General features: G+C 24.8%; 1 protein-coding gene across 2 annotated transcripts; it reads right to left on the reverse strand.

Annotated features, from left to right (window-relative positions):
* Nucleotides 1–22,304: 22,304 nt before the first annotated feature.
* LOC111283514 (transcription repressor MYB6-like) lies at nucleotides 22,305–23,756 on the reverse strand. Of its 2 annotated transcripts, none has more exons than XM_022872109.2 (3): nucleotides 23,405–23,756; nucleotides 23,149–23,278; nucleotides 22,305–23,045 (listed from the first exon to the last, which is right to left on the reverse strand). In XM_022872109.2, exons 1-3 carry the CDS (start codon nucleotides 23,535–23,537, stop codon nucleotides 22,553–22,555), a joined length of 756 nt encoding a protein of 251 aa, XP_022727844.1. In that variant the 5' UTR covers nucleotides 23,538–23,756; the 3' UTR covers nucleotides 22,305–22,552. The 2 variants fall into 2 exon arrangements, with proteins under 2 accessions (XP_022727844.1, XP_022727845.1); XM_022872110.2 differs by having other exon boundaries at nucleotides 23,149–23,309.
* Nucleotides 23,757–27,365: the final 3,609 nt, after the last annotated feature.

Below are 27,365 nucleotides of genomic sequence, written 5' to 3' on the forward strand. Positions count from 1 at the left end.
AATCGAATTAACTATAGACAATTTATTATATAATGCAAATACATTATTTTTCTATGAGAAGACTTTCTATTTTCTTCAAATAATTTTATATTTATTTTTATTTAGTTATTAGATAAAATTCATGAAATAGATATACATTGCAAAAGGAATTGCAAAATGAAAGGAATTACAAAATGCTAGAATTATGGAATCTTTCTAACAGAAAAGTATTAATCTTAAAAATATTTCTTGCCAATGCTTTATAAAGAAATGGATATTGATAGAAATTATTGAGATCAATACATGTTTATGCTCGTACATGTGAAGTAAGCAATTGATCTCATAAGTTAACAATGCATATACTTGAGCTAAACATTTAGGTGTTTATTACAAAAAGTAAATATATTAAACATAACCTGATACAAGAATACTATTTGATAATCACTTAAATGTTTATAATAATATTTTAATGTGATAGTTGCATAAGTGATTTTTTTAACTTGAAGTCAATATCTAGCTTATAATACGACTCCTACATTATCCTAATCAAGGATACACAATATGATGAATATTAGGTATAGCATGAATCGTATGAAGTTAGATGAGTGATCAAGATAGAATTCATCACCTAAGTGATCAGATGAATATCTCATTATTCTTGAGAATGATCAACTTGAGAAATTTTCAGCCAAAGAGGAATAAAGTTTTGAATATGTTCAAAGTTCATTTAAAGAGTTAATAGTTCCAAGATTCAAGAATTAATATAGTTGGATGCATGTAGAATAGACATTAATCCACACTATAGCTCCATCGAGATGTTATGAAGAAAAGAATGAATCATGCTTAGAAATTATGCATGGATAGGTTAGTTAAACTTTCTTGAGTCTTCTTAATATTTGGATGATTATAACACATTGCTAGATGTAAATATTGATATATAAATATGTATTAAATAATTAGAAAATTAATGTTGAATATAAATGAGTTTGATTCATTAATCCTATTTAAAAAAGGATTACAATATTTATATTTATTGCTAACATTTTAAGAACCTAACAGGTCATACATGATAAGAAAATTAAGTGATAAATTAAAACTCAACTTGGACTTCTTTAAAAATAAACTGGATATTTCCTTTAATTAATAACTAATTAATAATCCTCATTAATAATAGACAATAAAACCTCAAAGCACTCTTCTATCTATTAAGAGTTATCATCTACCATTTCCTCATACTTAGCTAATGCATGCGCCAGTCTATTGCTTGTACGTCTAATGTGAGTCACTTGGCATTGATGAAAAGATTTGCATTTACCTAAGCCTCGTCCAAAATGATGCCAATTGGAGCTAAATCTGTCTCATCAGCTCTTAAATGATTTATCACACCCAATGAATCTTCTTCCAATAAAATCTTCATGAAACCCATGTCTTTGGCAAAAGTTAGAGCTTTAGTAATACCCAAATTTCTACAGTCTAAGGGTCATTCCTCTTTTGATCTTTGTAGGTAACACACTTAGAACAAACCCTTCAAAATCTCTTTAATAAACCCCACACCTCATATTCTATGCTCTTTATTGAAAGCCCTATCAAAATTAACTTCAACCATTGAGTTGAGGGGCGGTTGCCAAACTTGATTAGCATTAGTCTCAGAAGATTCTTTTTTTGTGATTAAGCATACAAATACTCATTCTTGTAAGACATTACAAAACTGACTATTTGTTGAGGACTTTCTTTTTTTCCACCATGTAGTTCATCATTCCTTTTGTACTAAATGGCCCACGTAGCAATTAGGAACATATTAAATCTTTCCTTTGTCATCCATTTTAACTACATAATTGCTCATGTGTTGAGAAAATTACAAAAAAAAAACCTAAAAGGTGAAAAAACGTAGCTAACACTAGGTTTTCAATTTTGTTTTTCCATATCTTATTTGAAGGGTTTCTCTCTAATTGTTCATGTGAATACCATTGAAGGCTAGACAATTAGATAGTGGAAGGTTTACTACAACCTAGCTAAAAAGTTTCTTCGATAATTACTCCTCGCCAAAATCTACAAAGTGAATTAAGTAAAATTTTGGTTTTATTTAAATGATACTTACTCGTGCTAAGTTAAACATGATAATCTAAAATACGACATTAGAAATAATTATATGAGTTTAATAAAACAAAAAAATATATTTTATGTTTTCATGTTGACACGAATTATAATATGTAATTTTCGTATAAAATACAATATAAATACATGAATTTTAATATTTTATACTATACGAATATACAAATCGCTATGTTTGTATAGAATATATTCAATTGATTGAGTTAAAATTTTAAATTTTCGCTGCATGTACTCTAATCATACATAATTAATTTTCATCATATATCACTTATAATTATTATATTATAATTAATCAATTATAATTCAAAATTGTATAAGATTCACCAAAATATTATATAAATCTTACACTTATACGTAATGGACTCTTACATAACTTTTTGTTGTGATTGAATAACTGAAGAATTATAATAATAAGAATTACAAATGTGAAATGCTTCTATAAAAAATCTTGAGTGTTTATTAACATTAAATTCGGGTGTTATTTTTATTATTGTATTTATTTTCTATTTGTATAAGTACAAAAAATATTATATTTGGGTATACAAAACTAAATAATATTTTTGAATTATTATAAACAAAATTAAGTAATATATTAAAATAAAAAAATTTATGATTTCACTTTGATATGAACTAATTAAGCTATAATTGGTATTTTGTTTCAATTATTTATATGTTCTTAATCAATTGCAAGTTGCATTAAAAGTTTTTGACCTTTCCATATTGTTTCATTTTCATCAGTAATTTAAAATTTTTTAATTTTTTCATTCACAATCAATTAAAGTAATTTAGTCTCCTCTACGTAGTCCTTGAATGGACTACTTATAACCATTCAATATGTAAAAGGTCAATAGCACAAAATTATAAAAACCCAATCAGAAGCGCTAGGTAACGTGCAGGCTAAAGGGACATGCGTGGACATGATATGTAAACCTTATTCCTTTTCTTATCAATTAAATATTTTTATAGAAGTTCAAAAATAGTTTATTTGCAGCGTTTGAAATGTAAAAGCAAAGGAAAGGAGAGGAATTAGGCGAAAGCTTAGGCTGTGAAGGAGGAGGTCATGTTTGGGTGGCTAATTCCATTCCCATTAATGCTGGAATCACATACCTCACTGTATGGGCACATGACTTCTTCATTTCGCATTGCACTTTCCCCACCACACCTCCACCAACCTTTAACTAACCAACTCTTCTCTTCTTCATTTTTTTTTTTTTTTATAATACAAGATTCGGTTACCAACCTCCCACACATGTCACATGTTCCTTCTCATCTTTTTCTCTCCTTTCTTTTTCTCCAATCAACCAAAGATGCTTAAATTCCATTTCACTACATATTTTATTAATAGTTATTACTTATTATTATACATAAACAAATTAAAGGCGAAACTTATGGGAATTGCACAGTCATTGACTAATTTCTATATAAATGATTAATAGTAATAACAATAATAATAATAATAATAATAATAATTACTCTTTTATTAATTCCATTTCATAATTAGCCCATAGGCCTTAGCCTCACATGGCTATTTGAGTTTAATAAACCGTATGTCAAGATTTTTAAATAATTTCCAATCTTTGAACTTATATGATATTTGAGTTTCCAACTAAATTTAGTTACTTATAAGTCTTTTTTGTACTCAAGAGTATTTATGCATGTAAATTATTACTAAATGTATATATATCTCATATTCAAAAGTTCTGTCAAATTTTTTTCTTTGAAATTATACTCATAAAATAAACTTATTTATAAATTTTTTATATGTTGGTTCATTAATTGATTTATCTATATGATTTAATTAATTAATTTTTTATAAAAATATAAATATTTAATATGATACTTATAATTCTCTTTTATATGAGTAAGTTTAATTATTAAAAGGTTAAAGTCATTAACGGTTTTTAAACTATAATGAAATATTTAATATAGTACCTAAATTTTAAAAATTCTTAATATTGTATTAAACTATGAATTTATTAACTAATATGATATTTAAATGATTATTTGTTCATTACGTGTCATTATTTAAAGTTATTCATGTTAGGAATGAGTATTACATTAATTAATATATTCATAATCTAAATATCATATTATAAAATTTTAAAATTCAAATACTACATTAAATATTTATTATAGTTTAAAAACTATTTATAATATAAATCTTTTATTAAAAAATTTCAAACTCAATTCATCATATAACATTTATTATTTTTTTTTTGGGATTTAGGTTTAAATTTTATTGTGTATAGATTTAATTTCATTTTATGTTAAATTTATCTAATTAAATTTTAATATATTAATTGATTTATTTGTATGATTATTTAATAGTATAATTTTTTATTATAATATATTTATAATTTCAAAAATTTTAAAGAAAAGAAAATTCAAATTAATTTTCTAAATAGAGAACACAAACATTTGTCTAATTGTCAACATCGGCATATGCTAGTTTCAGTGAGTTGGTGCTTTTAGGTGGAGAGAGATCCGGCATTGTTAGTGGACCCTCTCATAGGATACCATTCACGTGGGTTATGTTTAACTAGACTCTTTTAATAATTAATAATATAATATAATAAATTAATAACCGTCTGATAATATCTGGTAGGTCTACCCATACCTATGATAAGATGATATTTATTTATTTATAATGCACATATTCAACTTTTTAAAATAGCTAAGGTTTCTAGAACTTAAAAACTTTAACTAAACCAGGGTCTCCGGGGAACCCTGATTTCTATTCATAGTATAAGGTTACGGGCGTTGAACATCACTAGAATTGATTGCTTTACGTGTCACCTTCATTCTTCTTCTTCTTCTTCTCTCTTTTTTAACTTTTTCTCCCATAATAATTTATGATTTTTTCTTCAAAAACATTGAATAAAAATAATTAGATTTAATAATTGTTTCATTTAAATATATATATATATAAATTATATTTGATGCATAAAATTATTAATAAAATAAGGTGATAATTATTTTATATCATATTTAATTTGTATTTAAAAAAAAGATAAAAATTATACGAAAGATTAATATCATTTTGACATAAAATTATTTAATTTTTTCAAATAGAGAAGATTAATTTTAATTTATATGATTAAAGTTACATATTTAATTATATCCTTAAAATTTATATCAATAATTTAAATTATATAAATTTTAAAAAAATATAATTTTGACAAATAAACAAATTATCATATCTTAATCTTTATATACATCAAATACAAAAATAAGATAATATTATTTAATCTAATTTTATCTTATCATAATTTTGTATATCAAACATAACCAATATATCTCACATATATAATACATGTATTGCCTAAAAATTAAAAAATCAATAATTATGTTATCAGGTGATAAAATATTAAATTTTTAAATTTTAATTATCAAAATTCTATTTTCCATAATTTTATAAAAAAAAGTACAGTTAAGATCTAAGGGCATCAACCCAAAAAATTGTCAGATAGTTTTGATGAGAGCTGATTATGTTCTTCAATATCCATTAATGTACACATGGAGGATGCTTACTTATATAATTGTGATTAAATGCATAATTCTTTTAGGATAAATTGATTTATATTGTATTTGGAAACGTAAGAAAACATTATTAGAAAAAGAAAAGAGTGGATTTACACGTTCCCTTTCTTTTCTCACCAAATCTAATACTTCCAAGTGTGAGAGAAAAATACCAATTTAATTTAAATTATTTTTTTATTTATAACTTTATCCTTAGGTTGCGTGGGACATTAATTTGCTCACCGTGATAATTTAATTATTGAAATGATCTTATTACTAAAATGATCACATCCCTCATTATTAGGAATAGCTTGTTTTGCTTAACAATAATTAATTCTTGAGAATTAAAACTATGATTAAGGTAGCATTTGGCATCATTTTCAAGATTCTCATGATAATTTAATTATCATGATGATAAGATCACCAAAGTGATTTGATTACCAATGATCTTAAATTATTATATTTGGTACAATATTATAAATCAATATTAATTTTAAATCATTGTATTTGATATTATATAAAAAAAAAAACCATAAAGTACAAAATATCCAAAATAACCTTACAAAAAAATTAAATATTTATTGAATTAACAATTTATAAAATAGTTAAATGTTATTTTATAGAAAACTATAAAATATAAGTCATTTTTTATTAAAATAATTTCTAAAAAATAATTAAACAAGTTCATTATATTCTTTAATTAATAAATAATTATCAATGGTAACAAAAAAAGTTTTAAATAAATTATTAGAAAATTTTATTTTTAAAAATTTTTACCAACCAGTTTCTTAGGACAATATTACCAAATTTTTTGTCAAGATAAATTAGTCAAAAACAATATTGAAAATTACTTTTTCACAATGATAAAACTTTTTCATCTCCAAGACAATGATCTTATTACCCTAGTGATTTAAAGTCACTATCACATAAGATTTCTAAATTGCTATAAAACAAAATGATATAATTACCAAGTACATATCACTATGAGTTTTAGATTGATCATCCCATACCATACACTCTCTAAGGTTGTGTTTGATATGGGATGGTAACTTAAAAAGATCGATGATTTATGCATGGTAATTATATCACCGTGTTTGGTAATTACTTAGTGATCTTACGTGACAATGATCTTGGATTATCAAGTGTGATTAAATTATTATTTTAGAGGATGTTCTAATTTCCATCTAAAAGGGTAGGAAACTTTTTATCACTGGGATAAAGCAATATATAAAATTAATAATAGTCAATGTTATCAATTTAATATATGAATTAAAATTTTACTTTTTTTAAAAAAATTAATTGCAACTATTTTAAGTTTTTAAACTAACATTAATTGTAACAGGTTTAGAAACATTTTGTGTAATTTTTTTGAAATTTTTTAAGATTTATTTAAAATATAATCTTTTTATTTTAATATATTAGTTTTATTTTTTAATTCAAATATTTTTTACATAATTTATACTATAAAAATTAGTTTACTATCAATAAATATATTTTTATTTAATAATTTAATTATATTTAATATGAAGTAAATAAAATATTATTAATATTTTCTATACAAATTATTGTTTTTAAATAACAATGAAATCATTAACTTATGTAGCTATTATAATGTGCATGGCTATTTTAATACTTTCAAACAAAATAATGTTTGATTTTTAGTAACACCAAGCATAATGATCTTTAATTACTAATAATTAATGATTTTTAACTAAATAAAATTATTTTAGACCATGAGTGATAAGATCACATTAATAATAATATCACTTTAGTAATTAAATTATCATGATGATCTTGAAGAAAATACCAAATGCTACCTAAGAGGTATCCTTTAATAAGTCTAGAATTTGAATCTAAGCACTTGCAACTTCTTTCTTTATTTTTAGGTTATTTGCCTTCTATTTACAAAAGAAAAAAAAATTATGTGTTTAGTATTACTAAAAATTAAATATTATTTTTTCAAAGGACCAAAATAATGTGCATATTGTAATAATTACATAAATTAATGATTTCAATGCATGTAAAGATGATCATTTATAAAAAAAAATTTTAATAATATTTTATTTACTTTATAATAAAATATTATTAAATTATTAAATTAAAAAAATTTATTAATGAATAATCTGAGTTTTATAGTATAAATTATGAAAAAAAGATATTTAAATTAAAAAATAAAACTAATCAATTAAAATTATAACAAAAAACAAAAATATTATATTTATATATAAATTATTAAAAAATTAAAAGAAGCTACACAAATTATTTTAAACTTTTTACAAATGAAAATTAGTTTGAAAATATAGAATTTATAATATAAAATAATTACAAGTGTTAAAGGAAGAAAATTTTTAATAGACATTGCCATAACATTTAGGTTAGGAGAACTTACCCATTAGACACAAAAATCAATAGAGTTGCCACCACAATTTTTTAGCTAAGTGTGATTGATCATTTATGCAAATATATCATTTTTAAAGTTATCTTATGCCTAAGCTAAGGGTCTCTAAAAAGAATAGTTTTAGTTTACATTAACAAAACTAAGGTTCGAAAGTTGGTTCCGTGTAGGGAAAGTATTAGCACCATTATACGTCCAAAATTGTTACCAAGTTAATTATAAACAATCTTACCTAAGCCTTATCAAAGATGGTTTATCATGTAAATAAATCAATTCCAATCTTTTTATTTACACACATAGTGATATAAAATTCTATCAAAATATCAAGCACTCATGCAATAAATATTAAAAATCATATCATGCAAAAATCATCATGCAAATATATTATAAATTATACCAAATATCATATAATAATATAATGCATAGATCATGCTAAAATATTCATACAAGAATGTCATATAAATATATTAATTATCATGCAATAATATAATATGCCATGCAATAATATAAAATACCATGCATATATATAATCCATGAAATCAAATATAATCACATAAATATAGTAGTAATTATGTAATTAAATATAATCATGCAATTATGCACACATGCAATTTGATATCATTCAAATATAATATTAATCATGCAATAACATATAATATCATATTATGCAATAAATATAAAATCATGCAATAATAATCATATAAATATATAACCATACAAATAAATATATTAATAATCATTCAATCACACAAATAAATAAATTAATAATCATGCAAATAAACATGCAATTATATTAGGCAATTAACAATGTAAAATATACAATTAAATATATAATCATACAAATAATAATATAAATCATGCAAATAGACATACAATTACATACATAATAATACAAACAATAATAAAAATCATGCAAATAAACATGCAATTAAATGTATAATAATAATAATCATGCAATGACACCAATAAATAAATTGATAATTATGCAAATAAATTAATAATCATGTAGATAAATTAATAATCATGCAAACATTTAATATCTTGCAAATATATTAATAAATCACACAAATATACTAATCATGCAAATAAAATATTAAGCAAATAAATTATCATGCAAATATAATATTAAACATGCAAATATAATATTAGTCATGCATAAATAAATACCATGTAATAAATATAAAAAATAAGAGTAAGCAATTAGATATTATAAAAGTTATGCAAAAATCACCATAAAAAAAAAAAAGCTAACATTACCTCAATAAATCATGGGTTCTAATAAATTTTCACCTTTCAAAAACTAATGCCTCATACTATAAATCTTAACATTCCTTCCAAAAACTCCAACTAGATCTTCTTGTAAATTTTTTTACTTGATTGCTTTTTTTTTTTGTTAATTCAAAACTTTGCCCAAATTTTCTTTCTTTTCAATGACCTCTATTTAATTTTAAAGTCAATTGCTGTGAGACCTCCCTTTTGATCTTAAATTCAAGGTCTTTATATAGAGATTGAATCCTTTTCAATTTAAAAGAAATTAATTCATCAAAATTTAGGATTTCTTTCCAAATTTTACTCTCTATGTAATCTTTCAATTTTCAATAGATTAAGCCCCAAGTTTTTCCAAAATTATTCAACCATTAAAATTAAAATCTAAGATAGAATCCAAGAGTTGAATTAAATCCAAGATTTTCTATGCAAAATCCCAAAAAAAAAAAATTCTTTTTTATTTTTACCCTTTTTTTTACCAATTGACTTTGACTTTTTTGACTAAAAAAATTAAACTAAAAAAATAAAAATAAAAATAAAATTTAGGCTTAATCTTTAGGCCTAAAATTCATTTTTTCAATTAAGGTCTAATTGCACAATCAAAATCAAAATTTAAAATCCAATGAATTTTGAAAAATCCCATGACAAAATGGAATGTCTACAGTTGCCCCTCTTTGTGCATTTTTTGTGAAACAAGAATTGTATAAAGACAAAAGACTTCTATTTTATTTGGTTTAAGAAAGTTTGAAAAAAAAAATTATGAAGGCTCTTTTTTGATAGAGATTTGAAACTTTCAACAAAAAGAAAATACTCCCCTACGATTGAGGCCTTGGAACTTTTTGAAAAATAAAATGCTCCCCCCTACTGGGGCTTTGAAACTTTGAAAAATAAAATGTTCCCCCATAATTGAGGTTTTAGAACTTTTGAAAAATAAAATGCTCCCTTACAATTGAGACTTTGGAACCTTTGAAAAATAAAATGTTCTCCCACAACCGAGGCTTTGAAACTTTTGAAATAATAAAATGCTCTCCCACAACTGAGGCTTTGAAACTTTTGACGATCAACTCTAAAAAGAGTTTCAAAAATCATGCCCTGAGATTTTGGAGAACATGGCTGGAGGTTTTAAAGATTTTGTTTCGAGGTCTTACAAATCATGCTTATCTTTAAGAAAGCTCCTCCTTAACAGAGGCATTGAAACTTAACAAAAAAAAATCAACATTTTTTATTTTCATGTGCCAACCTAGTTGGACTTAAATCTCACTATGTGCCAGCTAACCTTGTCATGTTAAACATCTTCAACATTTTTAATCAAGAAATGTCAAGTCCAAAATTTTCATGAAAACTTTTAGAATTTCAATTTAAAATTCAAAATTAAATGCAATGAATGCCACAAAACTCTAAATTCAACCTCAAAATTCTAACTTTAGTTTCTTTGAGATTATGCTTGGATGTCTTATAAATCATACCCGAAGGTTTTGAAGATTACATCCAAAAGTCTTATAATTTATGCCCGAAAGTCTTGGAGATTACATCTGGAGGTCTTGCAAATCATACCCAAAGGTCTTGGAAATTATGTTCAAAGGTCATATAAATTATTCTTTTCTTTAAAAATGCTCATCCTTAACAGATGCATTGCAACTTTAAAAATTCATACCTTAAAGTGATTTCTTTCATCTCAATTGGACCATCATTAATTATCTTCCAATATCTTTTCTCCAAATCATTCCAACATTTACTTTCTCCTTCATACTTTTCAAACATATGTAATGAATGTATACCATGAATGAAAAAACTTAAAAATTCCTAAACTCAATTTCACAACTCAAACTTTAACCTTTCTTCTTTTCTAACATAAATGACATGTAGTGAATGCAAATGGATGCAATGAATGTAATGCAATGAATTTAGTAAATGTAATGAACACAATGCAAAAGATTCAAGATTAACAAAGTTTCCAAGGTTCACATAGGTTCCAAAATTCATCAAAGTTCCAAAATTTGTAAAGGCCCCAAGATTCGCAAAGGTCTCAAAATTCGTAAAATTCTCAAACAATTCTAAAAATCCAAAAGTGAAGCTTTTCATTCAAAACTTTTTTGAGATTTACATCCAAAGATTCACATTTGAAAATCTTAGAAGTTCACTTTTAAGATTCATATTAAAAAAATCTTAGAAGCTAACATGCAAGATTCACATTCAAAAATCTTAGAGATTCGCATCTAAGATCACATTCAAAAAGTCCAAAGATTCAAAAATTTTAGATGTTCTCATCCAAAATTTAGATATTCACATTTGAAAAGTTCAAATCTAAAATTCAATGTCTTAAGGATTCCATCATTTTGTGATGAAACTTCAACATTTTTATTTTCATGTGCTAACATAGTTAAGCTTAAATTCTCAATTGGTGCCATGAGCTTAAAATTCAATTATTGCCATCTAATCAAATCTTTTTATTTTTTTCTTCACCTTAAAGTTTTGCAAAAGTCAATGCCAACGTATCTTACCAAGATGCGAATGCTTTCCATAATAAATGCAAATGCATATGCAAATACCTATCCCAATAAATTAAATGTAAATGTCCTTTTTCATCACTTTTATAACACATTTAGAAATGTCAAAATTTTAAATGCTAACTAAATAGTGCAAATACATGGTTCTAAGTGTGATGTAAATGTAATATTCAAACAATGATTTATATACCCACCAAATGCTGTAGATGCATGGTACAAATGATTATGCAAATGCATGGTCTAAACAAATATTTGTACATTTACCAACTGATGTAAAAACAATTATCAAAACAAAACATTTTTGTTACCCCAGACAAGTCACTCTTGTCACATTAATCTTGGAAATCATCTTTCTCCTATCCATCCAAATTCACATATACAATAATCCAAATTTGAAATTTTTCAAAAACTCTCAAAAGAATAACAACACAAATTAACCCACATAACAATTTTCTTAGAATAAAATGTATTTACCCTTTTAAAACATGTGACATTTAGATCTCTTGAAAATTGATGATTACTATTTAGAATGAATGAGGTGAATCACTTTTTGGTCTTTCCAAAAAGATAAAATGATTTGGCACATCGAGATTTTTGTTATTAAAAAAGACTTTGTTATTGAATAAGAAAAGGATAATCAATATTTCTTCATCTAGGCATACAAATGAAAGTTCAAATTTGAAAAATAATTTTTTTTTTAAAGCACAATTCATTTTGGCACTCTTTTAGGTTCTTGATATAAGACATTTTAACAAATATCAATGTTGACAGTGATAGGTTTAAAATTTTTCAAATAGGAAGAACAGCTCAAAACCTTTGGGAAAAAAAGGCCCAAATTTCAAAACATATCTTCATATTAAGGTTTATCATTTTGGATTTCTCAAAAGTCTTCATTGTTCATTGATTTTCTTAAAATCACTTCCTCTATTGCTTGAGTAACTTTCAATCTTGCTTTAGACTACCATTTCAGGTTTTCACTCTAAAGTTTCATTCAATCTTTTTTGTTTCTTTTTTTTTAATTTTTTATTATGACATCATGCATTTGAAAACTCAAAATTCATCCAAAATAAAAAAAGTGATAGTGATTTTCTAATGAAAAGTTCTTTAATTTAGATATCCATATTTGATCAAAATGGAATTTTCAAATGACGTAATGTAGGCCAAGGTTTGAAATCTTGAAAGAAATGATAAATAGGCCTAACATGTATTTAGAGGTAATCAAACCAATGATCATTTCTTTTCTCAATAACATTTTTATTTTCATATTTTTTGTTTTTCATATTTCATTTTTCATATTTCATTTTTCATTTTTTTTCTCTCTTTTTTTTCTTTTTTTTTTCTTTTTTTATGCAAATTTTAACTTTTTTTAAAAAAAATCTAAGTACGAAAAGGCTTTACCCCTGAAATCATTAAAGATCTTCACCTTTTTTTTTGTGAACAAACTTTTCAAACTTTACCCTTTACTGTGGGAATGATCCTTGGTTAGGGTTTCTTCGAAAGAAAATTCAATAGGCTTAACAAAGGTAGCAAATGGATTTTTTTTTTTTTGTGAAGAGAATATAAAATATAACCATTTATCATATCAAATATGAATAGCTTTATTGAAAAGCAATTTTCAAAAGTAGATTTTTTCTTTAATTTTGGAATTCTTTGAATATCTCATATGCATGATGTTACAATCAATTTTTTTTATTTTTCTTTTGCTTTTTTTTTTAGCAACTCAAGCTCAAAGTATATCATCTTACTACATTAAATGAAATCTTAATGTAACAATCTTCATTTTCATAACTCACACTAAGAGATAAAATCAATGTCATCTAGAGGAAAGGATATTGAAAAAATTGGATAATTTGACCTTTTAGTAAATTTGCCCCAAGATATGGGCAAAGAAAAATTTTAGGGCAATGAATGAAAGAGAAAAAAAATGTTGCATAAGTCAAGGTGTCAAACAAGGATATTGAAGGGATATAGTCTTTTCAATAATTCTACCCTAAGGAAGAAATTGGAGAGGTTTAGGCTTTGTAAAGAAACATTGGTAATGATGTGTTTAGAATAGTCTTAACACTTATCAAATTACCAAAATCTAAAATCTTTAAGAGAAAGCCTTATGTATTGGCTTACAAAGAATTTTTCAAACAAGATTTTTCAAACTTCATTGCTCATAGCCTTAATAAAGATCATTGACTTGGAAATCCTTCTTTGTCATGTGAAAATTAGGATCATGGCACTTGAGAAGTTAGGCTTTATGATGGTGTGGTGTTCAATTGAATTGGAGTATGAAATGGTAAATGAAATAACAGGGTATGTTCATTCTTAATAGTAATCCCCAAATCTCTTAAGATTGTTTTCATAAAAACTTTTCTTTAAAAAGAAAAATTTTCAATCATAGAAAGAAATCATATGGGCTTTTATTGTCAAACAATCCTAAATTAATATATATATATATATATACAAATACTTGTATGTAAATCATAATGAAAAACAAGAATTCATATTTATGTGCCAAAGATTGCATCAAACAAATGAAATAATGTATTTACAAAAATGTTTACATGGATAAAAATGTGTATGCAAATACATGTATGCAATGCATTCATATTCACAACTATTTTCAAAATTAAAAAGGTAAAGATTGCCCCAAACAAATAATATAATATATATTCAAAAATATTTACATGGATAAAAATGTATATACAAGTATATAATGCATAATAACAACAAAAATTCATATTTGAAACTATGTACAAAACTGAAAATGCAAAGATTCTCCCAAACCAATAAAATAATGCACATACAAAAATGGATAAAAATTTACATGCAAATACATGTATGCAATACATAATGAAAAACAAGAATTCATATCCAAAACTATTTACAAAATTGAAAAGAATTTTCCAAACAAATGAATTAATGTAGATATAAAAATGTTTACATGGATAAAAATGTATATGCAAATACATGTATGCAATACATAATGAAAAACAAGAATTTATATCCATAACTATGTATAAAATTGAAAAGGCAAATGAAATAATGCATATACAAAAATGTTTACAAGTATGCAATACATAGTAAAAACAAAAATTCATATTCACAACTATGTAAAAAACTTTAAAAAAATACTCTTTAATTTATAATTAAGCATTCACATCTTTTACTATATAAAAAAGTGAAAAGGAATATCACATGAATGAATGCATGTATGCATGAATGCAATAAAAAGGATTTAAAGATGTAAATGCATATATAAATAGTACAAAAAAAAGGGTTAGTAAACATGATATATATAAGAAACAATGGTTAGTATGCACATAATGTACATAAGGATAAATTTACAACTAGAATAAATGTCCCATCATGTGTCCTGTTTAGGATTTTCTAACAAATGGTAAGGTAAGGCTTTAACTTGGGTTCAAATCTTTATGGTTTATTTACATACTGGGTTCAAAGGTTTGACAATCTAAAGATTCCTAAATTATTCCCTACATCATCATTCATTATAAATTAGTAAGGTACCTAATTCTCACCCACCATTATAGACTCAAACAAAATGGATTCAATTTGAGTGAAAGTTTTGCTAGCTCACACGAAGGTTATCACCTCATAAGAGTGTAGGTACTTGCTCCCTTATAATAAAGGATAAAGCTTAGGTCTAGAGCTTATGCATGAATGCAAGAATGGTGTGTGTAAAAGGACATGCCAAATAATCAAATAAATTAACGCACACAAAAAATTAAAATTTGCAAAACAAGAAAACAAAAACAAATAGGTTAGTAATATGAAAATTACAAATAATTACTTAATAAAACCATCAAAGCAAAGCTTAGGATGACACATAGCTAACTAATGGCTTGACTCTCTAATATCCCCAGTAGAGTAGTCAAACTGTCATAACGTTTAAATTGAGAGAACCTATCCAATAGACATAAAAATTATGGAGTCACTACCAATTTTTTTTAGCTAGGTGTGATTGGCCACCTATGTGAATCTATCCTTTTTAAGGTTATCGTAAGTCTAAGCTGAGGGTCCCTAAAAAGAATAGTTTTGGTCTATATCAACAGAACTAAGGTTTAGGAGTCGGTTACATGCAGGAAAGGTATTAGCATCCCTTTACGCCCAAAATTGGTACCAAGTTAATTATGTATTATCTAAAGTCTTATCAAAGATGGTTTTATCATGCAAATAAATCAATTCCAACATTTTATTTACATCACATAGTGATACAAAAAATTTATCAAAAGATCAAGCAATCATGCAATAAATATTAAAAATCATATCATGTAAAAATTATCATGCAAATATATTAGAAATCATACCAAATATCATGTAATAATAACATGCTTAGATCATGCTAAAATATTCATGCAAGAATGTCATGCAAATATGTTAATTATCATGCAATAATAATAATCATATAAATATATAATATTATGCAAATGTATTAATTATCATACAATAATATAAAATACCACGCAAATATATAATCATGAAATCAAATATAATCACACAAATATATTAGTAATTATGTAATTAAATATAATCATGCAATTATGCACACATGCAATTAGATATCATTCAAATATAATATTAATCATGCAATAACATATAATATCATATCATGCAATAAATATAAAATCATGCAATAATAATCATATAAATATATAACTATGTAAATAAAATATATTAATAATCATACAATCACACAAATAAATAAATTAATAGTCATGCAAATAGACATGTAATTAACAATGTAAAATATGCAATTAAATATATAATCATGCAAATAATAATATAAATCATGCAAATAAACATACAATTAAATATATAATAATACAAATAATAATAAAAATTATGCAAATAAACATGCAATTAAATATATAATAATAATCATGCGATAACACAAATAAATAAATTGATAATTATGCAAATAAATTAATAATCATGCAGATAAATTAATAATCATGCAAACATATTAATATTCATGTAAATATATTAATAAATCATAGAAATATACTAATCATGCAAATAAAATATTAAGCAAATAAATTATCATGCAAATATAATATTAATCATGCAAATATAATATTAGTCAAGCAAATTCATGCAAAAAAAAAATACCATGTAATAAATATAAAAATAAGATTAAGCAATTAAATTATAAAAGTTATGTAAAAATCACAAAGAAAAGAAAGCTAACATTACCTTGATGGATCAGGGGTTCCAACAATTTTCTACCTTTCAAAAACTAATGCTTCCTATTATAAATCTTAACCTTCCTTCCAAAAACTCCAACTAGATCTTGCAAAATTTTTTGCTTGATTGCTTCTTCCTTGTTAATTCAAAACTTTGTTTAAATTTTTTTTCAATGACCTTTGTTTGATTTTGGAGTCAATTGCTATGAGGCCCTTTTTTATCTTAGATTCAAGTTATTATATGTGGGATAGAATCAATTTTGATTTGGAAGAAATTAATTCAACTGAATCTAGGATTTCTTTTCAAAATTTATTTTCTATGTAATCTTCCCATTTTCTATAGATTGAACCCAAAGTCTTTCCATAATTATTCAACCATTAAAGTTAAAATTTGAGATAGGATTCAATAGTTGAATTGAATCCAAGATTTTCCATGCAAAATCCCATATTTTTTTATGTTTACTTTTTTTAAATTTTTTAACCAATTGTTTTTTACTTTTTTGACGAAAAAAATTTAAACCAAAAATTAAACTAAAAAATTAAAATACAAATAAAATTTAGGGTTTAATTTTTGGGCCCAAAATTTGCTTTTCCAATTGAGGCTTAATTGTAAAATCAAAATCAAAATTCAAAACCCAATAAATTTTGAAAAATCCCGTGAAAAAATGGGGTGTCTATAAACATATTAAATAGATGTTTTAGTCATTATAAATTTTACACATCATTTCACTTTGGTGATAAAAGTTTTTCACACTTTTGGATTAGAATTAGATTACCTTTCAAAGCAATAATTTAATCACTCTCGATGATCTAAAATCACTATCGTATAAGATCATCAAGTACTTATCAAACATGATAATTTAAGCATCACGTACAAATCACTATAGTTTTTGAGTTGATCATCTTGTACCAAACATTATTTTAATTTCTCTATTTCCTTTTATTTTTCATCATTCATAACCAACATAATTAATGAAAAATATTTTCCTTCCTTTTCTCTTCTTTTCTCATTTTTTCCTTTTATTTATTTTCATTCTTCCTATCAACCATTGTGTTGTGTAGAGTTCCTATCTAAGTAAGAGCCACATAAATTTTGGTTGCATTAATCTAATAACTAGCTTTTTTAACCTATACAAAGCACATGATTTTATATTAAATTTTTCATAATTTTAAATTATATTTTATTAACTTTAAGTTTTTATATTATCTTAATAAAACAATACAATCTTCAAATAGTTAAGATTAATAATTGTTTTTATAATAATGTTGTTATGGATATATATATATATATATATTGATTGAACAACAAATCACAATTATTAATTTAGCCATAACCATTTGCTTTTTATTAGTTCTTGTTTTTGACATACTTCAAGTAATTATTACACAAATATATTGGCCTAACAATTATTTCTATGGCAGCAAAATACAATTATTTTTTTCAATAAAAGGGAAACAATGATTCTTTATATTATGCTTAAAAACATATCTTTTTTTTTCTTAAAATATTATTTATTTTTAATTGTTTTTAACATAATTGATAGAGTATTTTTTGGTGGGTCAATTATGGTGGTGATCATCATTTTTCTCATACCATCCGTTGTAGACAAAAAGATCAATAATAAAAAAGTGTTGCAAAAGGAAATGGAGAATATAAGTTAACATATTAATTTGCCGAGATTAAGAATATATAATAATAAAAGCATATATGTTAATGAATTAATAGAAAAAAAACATTAAAGAAATGAATAAAACAAAACAAAATATAATACGAAAAGCTAATTATAATCAATCTAAACAAAATTAAAAAATGTAATGGATTAAAGAGAAATAAATAAATTAACCAAATATATAATATAAAAATATTTGAATTAGAACATAACTAAAACACTATATTTGTTCCCAAAAGTAAAAACATAATTTTATCTAACTTCTTTAGCAGTATTCAAATGTCTTATCTTTTCATATAAAGATGCAAGCTTTTATTACTTTAGTAATACATACTTTCTAGTCAATAATTCATTAACTTAGAGTCAACCACTATATAAGTTCTAAATTAAGTCCTAATACCTAGCCAATTCAAATTCTAGTTTATTTTCTTTTACTTAATTATTAATTTCAAAATAAACCATATTTTGAAGAGTAATAAGGGTAGAAAATGGACTTATTTTTCATGAGTATATCGTGACTTTCACTTCTTTCTACTTTTGTCAATTCCTATAAAAACCAATAAAAAATAATTGTCAAATAAAAAATTTTATCTTCAATTTCTAATTCTAATAATAACAAATAAAACATTCTTGGCTTGAATGGAATGGTCTCCTTTATACTCTTTATTTTTGTTCTCAAATTTTAATTTTAGTATATAATAATTTATTAAGCATGTGTGTGTGTGTATATATATATATATATATTTGTAACCAAGAATAAATTGAAAATATGATAAATTAAGATTTAATATATTTGAATTTAAAATTTATGCTAAATTTCCAATATTTGATAGATTTTGATTTGAATTTCAATAATTATCTAAAAATATAAAATTTAAATAATTTATTAAATAGAATTATTTGGCAGAAAATAAAATTTTATTAAGTATATATATTTGAAACTATGATTAAATTTAAAAAGAAAAGATAAATTATCATTTAATATAATTGAATTCAAAATTTATGCAAAATTTTCAATTTCAAATAGATTTTAATTTGAATTTAAATAATTTATAAAAAAATATTTGATAAATAAAATAGTATAAGCATTATTGTATGTGTCATTAAAAGAAACTATCCACCTATGCATGCATATAAATAATTTTTATCATGTAACCTTTTATGTTGTAATATAATATATATATATATATATATTAGATTTAAAATTTAAATATATATGTGTATATTATTGAAAAATTCATTTAATAGAGATATATCTAAATTATTTTTTATTATCAACATTTTAATATTTACAGCTCTTTTTAAAGCCTTTAACTCATGACACCTATTTGAACATGTCTTTAATATTATCATAAAGTTGTCAGTTTAATGATATGTCTAATTAATGGTACTTAAAATAAATTGAAACAAATAATTAATCTAAATAATTAAAGTACAACATACTTACATAGTTTAAATGCTAAATAAAGAATATATACTTGTTTTATAAAATATATATATCGTTAATCTTAAAAGATATTTTTATTTTTTTTCATTGGAATGATCATAATAACTTTATCTCATTTAAATGACGATAAAGATAATAAATTATTTAACAAAGAAAATATTTGAATAAATCTGATTTTTTAGGATTTGAAGTATTTTTAAAATTTAAATAATAAAACTATTTAGTAGATAATTACAATTAAACAATTATTTTTATGTGTTAATAATATAAATTATTCATATAAAATTATATATAAATAACTTTACCAGATAATCATGTATGATATAATTTAATATTATATATGATTAGATTAGGTGGACTACCCATTTATCTTCTGGCAGGTCCCGTCGGTTTAGATTGGGCTCCATACGTGGCTAATCCCATTTCCACCTTCCATTGCCATGTTAGGAAATATTTTGTTAGGTGGAGGATTTCCTCTTGTACCTGCATTTCTCTCCCACTTATTTCTTATATAAAAAGAAAAAAATTTATTCTAAATTTTTTTTTTTTTTAGGTTTCAAGAATTTCAAAGAAAAGGATTCAAATACCTAATACGTTATTTTAAAGGGACAAACAATAGTTAAAATTTTGAAATTCCATATTAAAGCTTTCAAGTTCAAATTTGATACGGCTGGAATGACATTTTATAAGATGAAAAAAGATTCTTAATGGCTTTTTGATTAAAAAAATTTGAGAAGTTCCCACTGGATAAAGAAACCAGCCAGCAAGTTGCTGAAACAGTGATTTTAGAGCAATTGTTGTTCCGAACGCATTTTTTGCATAACGTAATGTTCGGCCAAACCAAAACTTAGAATCATTAAAGATAAGATGTCAATTTTATTCATATTTAATAAAAAATTTTAATTTTTTATTTGAATAAAAATTTAAATATATATTATATTATAAGTATAAAAATAAAATATAAATATAATTTTAAATTTTTATTTGATATGAGATTAAGACAGATAATACAATATCCGTTTCATATCTATATCATATATATATTTATATATATTTAGTAAATAAATTTTTTATTAAATAATATAAATTATTATTTTAGATTAATTAAAATTAATATATTTTTATTAAAAAATATATATTAATATATATTTATAAAAAATTATTTAAATATACAAAATAAAAATAATTTTTTTTTATTTTTTTAAAAATTAAGGGTATAAAAATTATCTATACTATTAAATACTTATAAAGATAAAGATATGGATAAATTTAAAATATTTATTGGATATAAATATAAAAATAAATATAATATAAAAATTTAAGGATGAAGATGAGTAATGCTTACTCTATTCGTATCATTCCCGTTGACATCTTTAACGCTTGTTGTCTTTACCGAAAGAATAAGATTACTTTGCCCATTTGTATTAAATTCTTTCGCAATTATTATCAAACTTAGATTAAACAAATCAATTAATAATTGAAGTAAATCATCATTATCATTAAACAATTTGTAGCATCACATGGATAATTCTTAAACCTCACATTTCGTACCAAAAGTTGCACGTTGACATGAATAACTTCCGATTGTTAAACACCTTCATGTCTTTTTTTTTTTTTCTTTGTGTGCCTGCTTATATTCCATTTTTTTTAGTAAACAAGTCTTCGTTTACTGTTACATCAATGGAAAAAAGAATTTAGCCGTAAGTTTCAAAATTGGTAAGCCACATATGTTCAAATAAATGAACAATTAATAGTATAACATATAATTGATCAATTAATTGGGGGTACACAATATAAATAATTTAATCTCTTTTGTCTTTCCATTTAGCCTTTGTTTTTTTTTTTTTTTTTTTCAAAATTTTATAATAGATAAATTACTTTAAACTCAAGTTAAGGTGTGTAGATATTAGGAAATACTTCCTAGAAACCACCAAAATATGGAAAATTTGGAAATACAAAATTGCTTAAGTTGAGGCAAACAGATACCTTACCAATTGAATCAACTTGTGTTGATATAAAAATTAATTTCACAACCTAGAAAAATAAACTTGAAAAAATTATGAGTGAAGGTCTATTATGGTGATTTCTTTCAACATAAATGCCGGTGTGATTATGTTCACTGAACCAATAAAACAAATCAAAAGAATCCAAGAGCATTGAATAAATTTTGCAGAGAGCAGCTATTAATGTCGTTTTTTTTCCTTCTACGCGTGGTGATAGGCATGGCAAACATCTTATCTTGTAATTAGCTTTGGTTACAGAAGGCAGGTAAAACATAGTAATTAAGCATTTATCTTAAGCTTCTAAAAGAAGAAAAAAGAATAATATTGACCCTATGAATCCAAAGGACTACAATATCTATGGAACCCATTTGCATTTTGACAATTCCTACAAATTTCGCTTCTTTGAAACCCTAATTGCCAACACAAACAGACTGCCTTAGCCACCATAGCTTGTCCAAGAAACTAGTAATTGCTGTTATCTGGATGTGGTTTGAACTCGGCATAGTTGGCACTGGAAAGCTGAGTTGAGTTCTTTCCACCTGAACTAATCCCAATTGATAGTTCCAAATTTAACTCTTGTCCACTGCTTGGATACTTCTCCTGTTGCTGTTGCTGTTCTTCCTCTGTAGTCAAGCCACTGCTGGCACAGTTGCCTTCTTCAAGGGACTCTGTTCTTCCTTTAACTTGAAATTCATTGTATTTGAAATCCAGAGATGGGGTTGTAATAAAGTTGGCTTTTGAAAATCTGGGCACGTTTCTTAAATCCAATTCAGTGGGGGCTATGGCTGTGACTGTGGCTTTAGCTGTGCTATTTGTATTGGCAGTTTCAGTCAGTGGACGATGAGTTTGTGGATCAATTCTTCCATTTATAAGCTTTCTTTTGATGTGCGTGTTCCAGTAGTTCTTGATCTCGTTATCTGTTCTTCCTGGTAATCTTCCAGCAATTAAAGACCATCTGCCAATAGATTAAAGAAAAGGAAATCTATCAGATACGATGAAATGAAAAAGTTGCAACAGTTTCTTTCCCTGATTAACATTAAAAAAAAACAAAAACCCACTTGTTTCCCAGTAAACTGTGAAGTTTGATGATAAGTTCATCCTCCTCTTCAGTGAAATTTCCTCTCTTAAGGTCAGGCCTCAAGTAGTTTATCCATCTTAATCGGCAACTCTTGCCGCATCTAAGCAGCCCTTTATACATATAATTCAAGAAACCAAATTACTAAATAAAATGAAGGAAAATGAAAAAGAATGAGAAAGGATTGAATTATAGGTATAGATCTTAAATTAAAAAGTGAAATATGGTACGGATGTTACCCGCAGCTTTGGGGAGGGAACGCCAGCAACCTTCACCATGGACACGGATGTAGTCAATGAGGCGCTGGTCTTCCTCTTTGGTCCAGGCACCTTTATTGGTATGTGCTTTTTCACAACAGGGTGATCGTCCCATGAAATTTGAATTCAATTTCTTGTAGAATCAATCGGGGTAGTTGATGCCAGCCAGATGTGTTTGGATTAATAGATGCAGAAGAAATTGAAAAGGGTTGGGATAAGCGATTCAGAAACTAGTTGTACTAGGAAAATGGATAAGTAGGTGTTTTTATCTGTGGATGGGTGTTTTTGATGTTTTCCTGTTTGAAAACTGATGGGTAGAAGTAATAATTATTTTGGTTGAAAGGAGTGGAAGGGAGCATTTATACGGGGGAGAGAAAGGAGGGATGACCCAATAGACTCGATGTTTATGAGGAGAGGAGGGAAGTGGGGGGGATGGGGATGGGATTTGACCAAGTTGGTAAGAAAGACAGACAAGTTGTTAAGAGATAGGGCTGGATTCGGTAGGTAGCTCTACTTTTACGTCAGATTCATATTTTTTAGGCTTTTTTTATTTTCTTTTATTTCCAATTCCAAGGTGTTTTCTACACGCCAATGCTCTCTCGTTATCCCCATCATCCTGGCAGAGAAAAGTTGGGCTCACGCTTTCTCATCCCATCTCAACTCTTTTCGTTGGCTAATTTTTACCTGCAATCTTTTGTTGGCTTAACTCTTACCGAAAGACTGGATTCGGGGCCGAACGAACCTACGTTAATTTTCTTTTTTAACATCATCGTGAGTGTCTTTATGTTTTATTCAGGCATAATATTTTTTTGGGCTATCTTAATATAACATTTTTAATATTAATTTATTAATTCAAGATTTTATTTTAAAAATATTTTTTATGAGTATTTTCTTTTGATTAAAAAAGTTTTTTTAGTTATCCAAATTGTAGATATAAAAAATTATATTAAATTTATAAATCACTCACTGAAAAAAATTGTTAATAATAAAATTTGATTTTAAACTCTACAAGGTAAATATTTTAAATTTTATTAATTCATTTAACTCCTGTTGATAACAAAAAATAATAATGACAATAATAAATAAATTATGTATTTTTCTCGTAAATTATTTTAATTTGGCTATTGTACTAATTTTTTTTATTGTTTTAGTATTTACAAATGATAAGAATAAAGTCAATGGGGCCTTATTTTAATAACAAAAAAGAGGTTTTGATGGTTGTTGATTCAAGTTGTTTAGGTTTTTTTTTTATATTCTTTAGATATTATTAAAAATTATTTGATTGTAATTTTAATATATATTGTTAAATGTAATTTCAACATAAAAAAATATGAGAGCAAAACAAATACACTCTGAGTTTTTTTTTTCTATTTTTTTCTTTTTAGATGTCCCAAATTTAATTTTTTTAAATATCTAAAACTCTTAATTTTTAAATTTTAAAATTATATTGTATAATTTTTTTGCTTTTTGACATTAAAAATCATAAAATTTTAATTTTATAAAAAATTTAATTTTAATATTTAATGCATTAAAATAATTTTTTTTTAATTTCACGAAAATTAATAATATCAAAATAATTTGGAATGAAAAGAGCAATACTTTAATAGATATTAGTTTTTGTAAAGAATGCTATTAAAGGTACGTGACAAAATTATTTTCTCGAGTAAAACTAGGAATTACAAGTTGGATAGTGCAATAAAGCATAAGATAAAAGGGATACGGAAAGGGAAAATATTAACATTGAATTCAACTCAAATTTCAAACATGAGGCAGTCATCACAACATTCAATAATTTGGAACCGATTTTCATTTCTGCGTATATAATTATTGAATTTTATATACAAATCCCAATTTTGACTGTCAGATCCATACTTTTAACATGATCGATTCGATTATAAAACAAAAGATTAAAATAACTCAAACAATCTCAATTCTACATTTTAAGTAGACAAACTCAAAAATAATATTAAAAAATAAAAACTTTAAACATAACAAATTAACTAAAGAACTGATTCAATTTGGTTCGTCTCAATTTGAGATTTCAGCTGTTTAATTTTATAATATAATTCTTGCACCCACAAACTCAAAAGCCTTTCTACTTTGTAGTTTGAACCAAAAGTACTCTCACATACACCCTCAGGGAATTTTTTAAAGTATTTGAGATTATACAAAAGTCTAACACTTTATTCAACAAATCAAACTAATATTTTTTTTTCTTCCTTCTTGATATCAGTATTACAATATTCTAAATCCTACCATCCTCTAAACTGAACTCTTCTCCTTTTCTTTAACTCTCACTAGACTCACTTACCAATACCACTAAGAATCATCATCAAGTAAAGTTATATGATAAATAGCTATTCAACTAAAAGAATTTCGTTGGAATGATAGAATAACAACAATAACAAAAAAAAAAAAGGAAAAAAAAAACAGAACGAGTTGATCAAGTTGGGCAACTGGGTGCTAATGGAAGTTCCAACAGCCCCGTTTGTATTTGACCATCTCTTGATTGTGCAAAGCTACAACTTTGCTTAGAATAAATTGTGACTAAACAGCAATTTTCGGTGCACTGCAAAAAGCCCAATAGAAGAAACTGGGTAGCAATCGGCCGCCTCTTTATTACAGCCTAACACTATTTTTCGTTTTGGTTGTTTAACTTACCGGTGAAATTTTTGAAACTGTCGGGCGGAAAAATTGAAACAAGACAACATAGGCCCTAAAAAAACAAAAAAAATCTAAAGAAGTATGCAGGCCCAAAATGGCCAACAAAACCCATCTTCGAAAGAAACGGAAAAAAATTAATAAATAATTTTTAACACTCCTTGTGAATTTAAAATATTGATGTATAATCTCTGGCTTAGTGATAATAAAGAGGTCTTAAAATCTTAAAGTTTTAAATTCTAATCATATTGTGTGTTGATTTGATTTAATTTAATGTTAGACTAATTTAGTTATATTTTAATTTGTTGATTTGTTAGTTAGTTTGTTAATTGAGTGATTTTCTATATACCAATATAATATTTGATTATGATTATAATCTTTCTTATACTTGTAATTAAAAAAAAAAAAAGTGTCTATAGACAGTCGGATTAGCTCGATTGACAATTAAAACTTTTGGTTTAAGAAGTATACAAAATATTTAAGCAAATTTAAGTTGAAATACAAGCTTAAAATTTTTGTCCTTTCAAAATAATAATCAATTTAAGATGAACAATTTTCCTTTTTTTTTTTATATAACAAAATTTTAAAACAAAATTTGCTTGATAAAAAGCATTCCTTAAATTTTTTTCAAAAATTAAGTCATAAATTTTAAAAACTATTTTTAAAAGTTCCCCTTTAAACCAATCTAAAATCCATTCCATCAAAATATTTATTAATACCTACAAAGTAGGAAGTACATATATCAAATTCAAGCAAATTTTATAACTCTAAGACCTCTCTCCCTTTTTTGTCATAACTAAATGAAAAAGAGCAAGTAACTTAAGCTACAAATAGTTTTTACATGAAAGACACAAGTTATCTCAAGTCTAGAGACATTTTTTTGCTAGATAAACACATCTCATTAGCATAAGCAGCTTTGTCCAACAACTTTCAGTGTACAAATATATTTCAAGTAATATCTCATAAGAAAATTCAATCCTAAGTAATATTTAACAAGAACCATAGGTTCATACATGATTTAATAAGACAGGAGCATACATAAGTAATAAGGTTCAAACCAGCATTTTATATCAATATATTATAAAATTCAAATTACTCTAATATATAACAATATGCTAAATCCAAAGAGACACAGGTATTTAAATTGGTACATGCTATTTTTTAAGAAGTGATTTAACATGAGTAAATTAAAGAATATGTATAAAAATTTAAGGTATACATAAAATCTACAAGTATACAGACCGAACAAGTAGTAAAAGTGACCTTTCAGTCAGAATGTCGA

This window comes from Durio zibethinus, chromosome 3 (genome assembly GCF_047325235.1).
Source record: "Durio zibethinus cultivar Kanyao isolate XHJ-2024 chromosome 3, ASM4732523v1, whole genome shotgun sequence".
Taxonomy (NCBI): domain Eukaryota; kingdom Viridiplantae; phylum Streptophyta; class Magnoliopsida; order Malvales; family Malvaceae; genus Durio; species Durio zibethinus.

What these genes read in the sequence shown, in the direction of transcription:
- LOC111283514 (XM_022872109.2), bottom strand. Translation starts at nt 23,537, where the DNA reads ATGGGACGATCACCCTGTTGTGAAAAAGCACATACCAATAAAGGTGCC. An exon ending in TTCCCTCCCCAAAGCTGCGG is followed by an intron (nt 23,279 to 23,404) that starts GTAACATCCGTA and finishes ATATGTATAAAG; the next exon opens with GGCTGCTTAGATGCGGCAAG. An exon ending in CACAGTTTACTGGGAAACAA is followed by an intron (nt 23,046 to 23,148) that starts GTGGGTTTTTGT and finishes ATCTATTGGCAG; the next exon opens with ATGGTCTTTAATTGCTGGAA.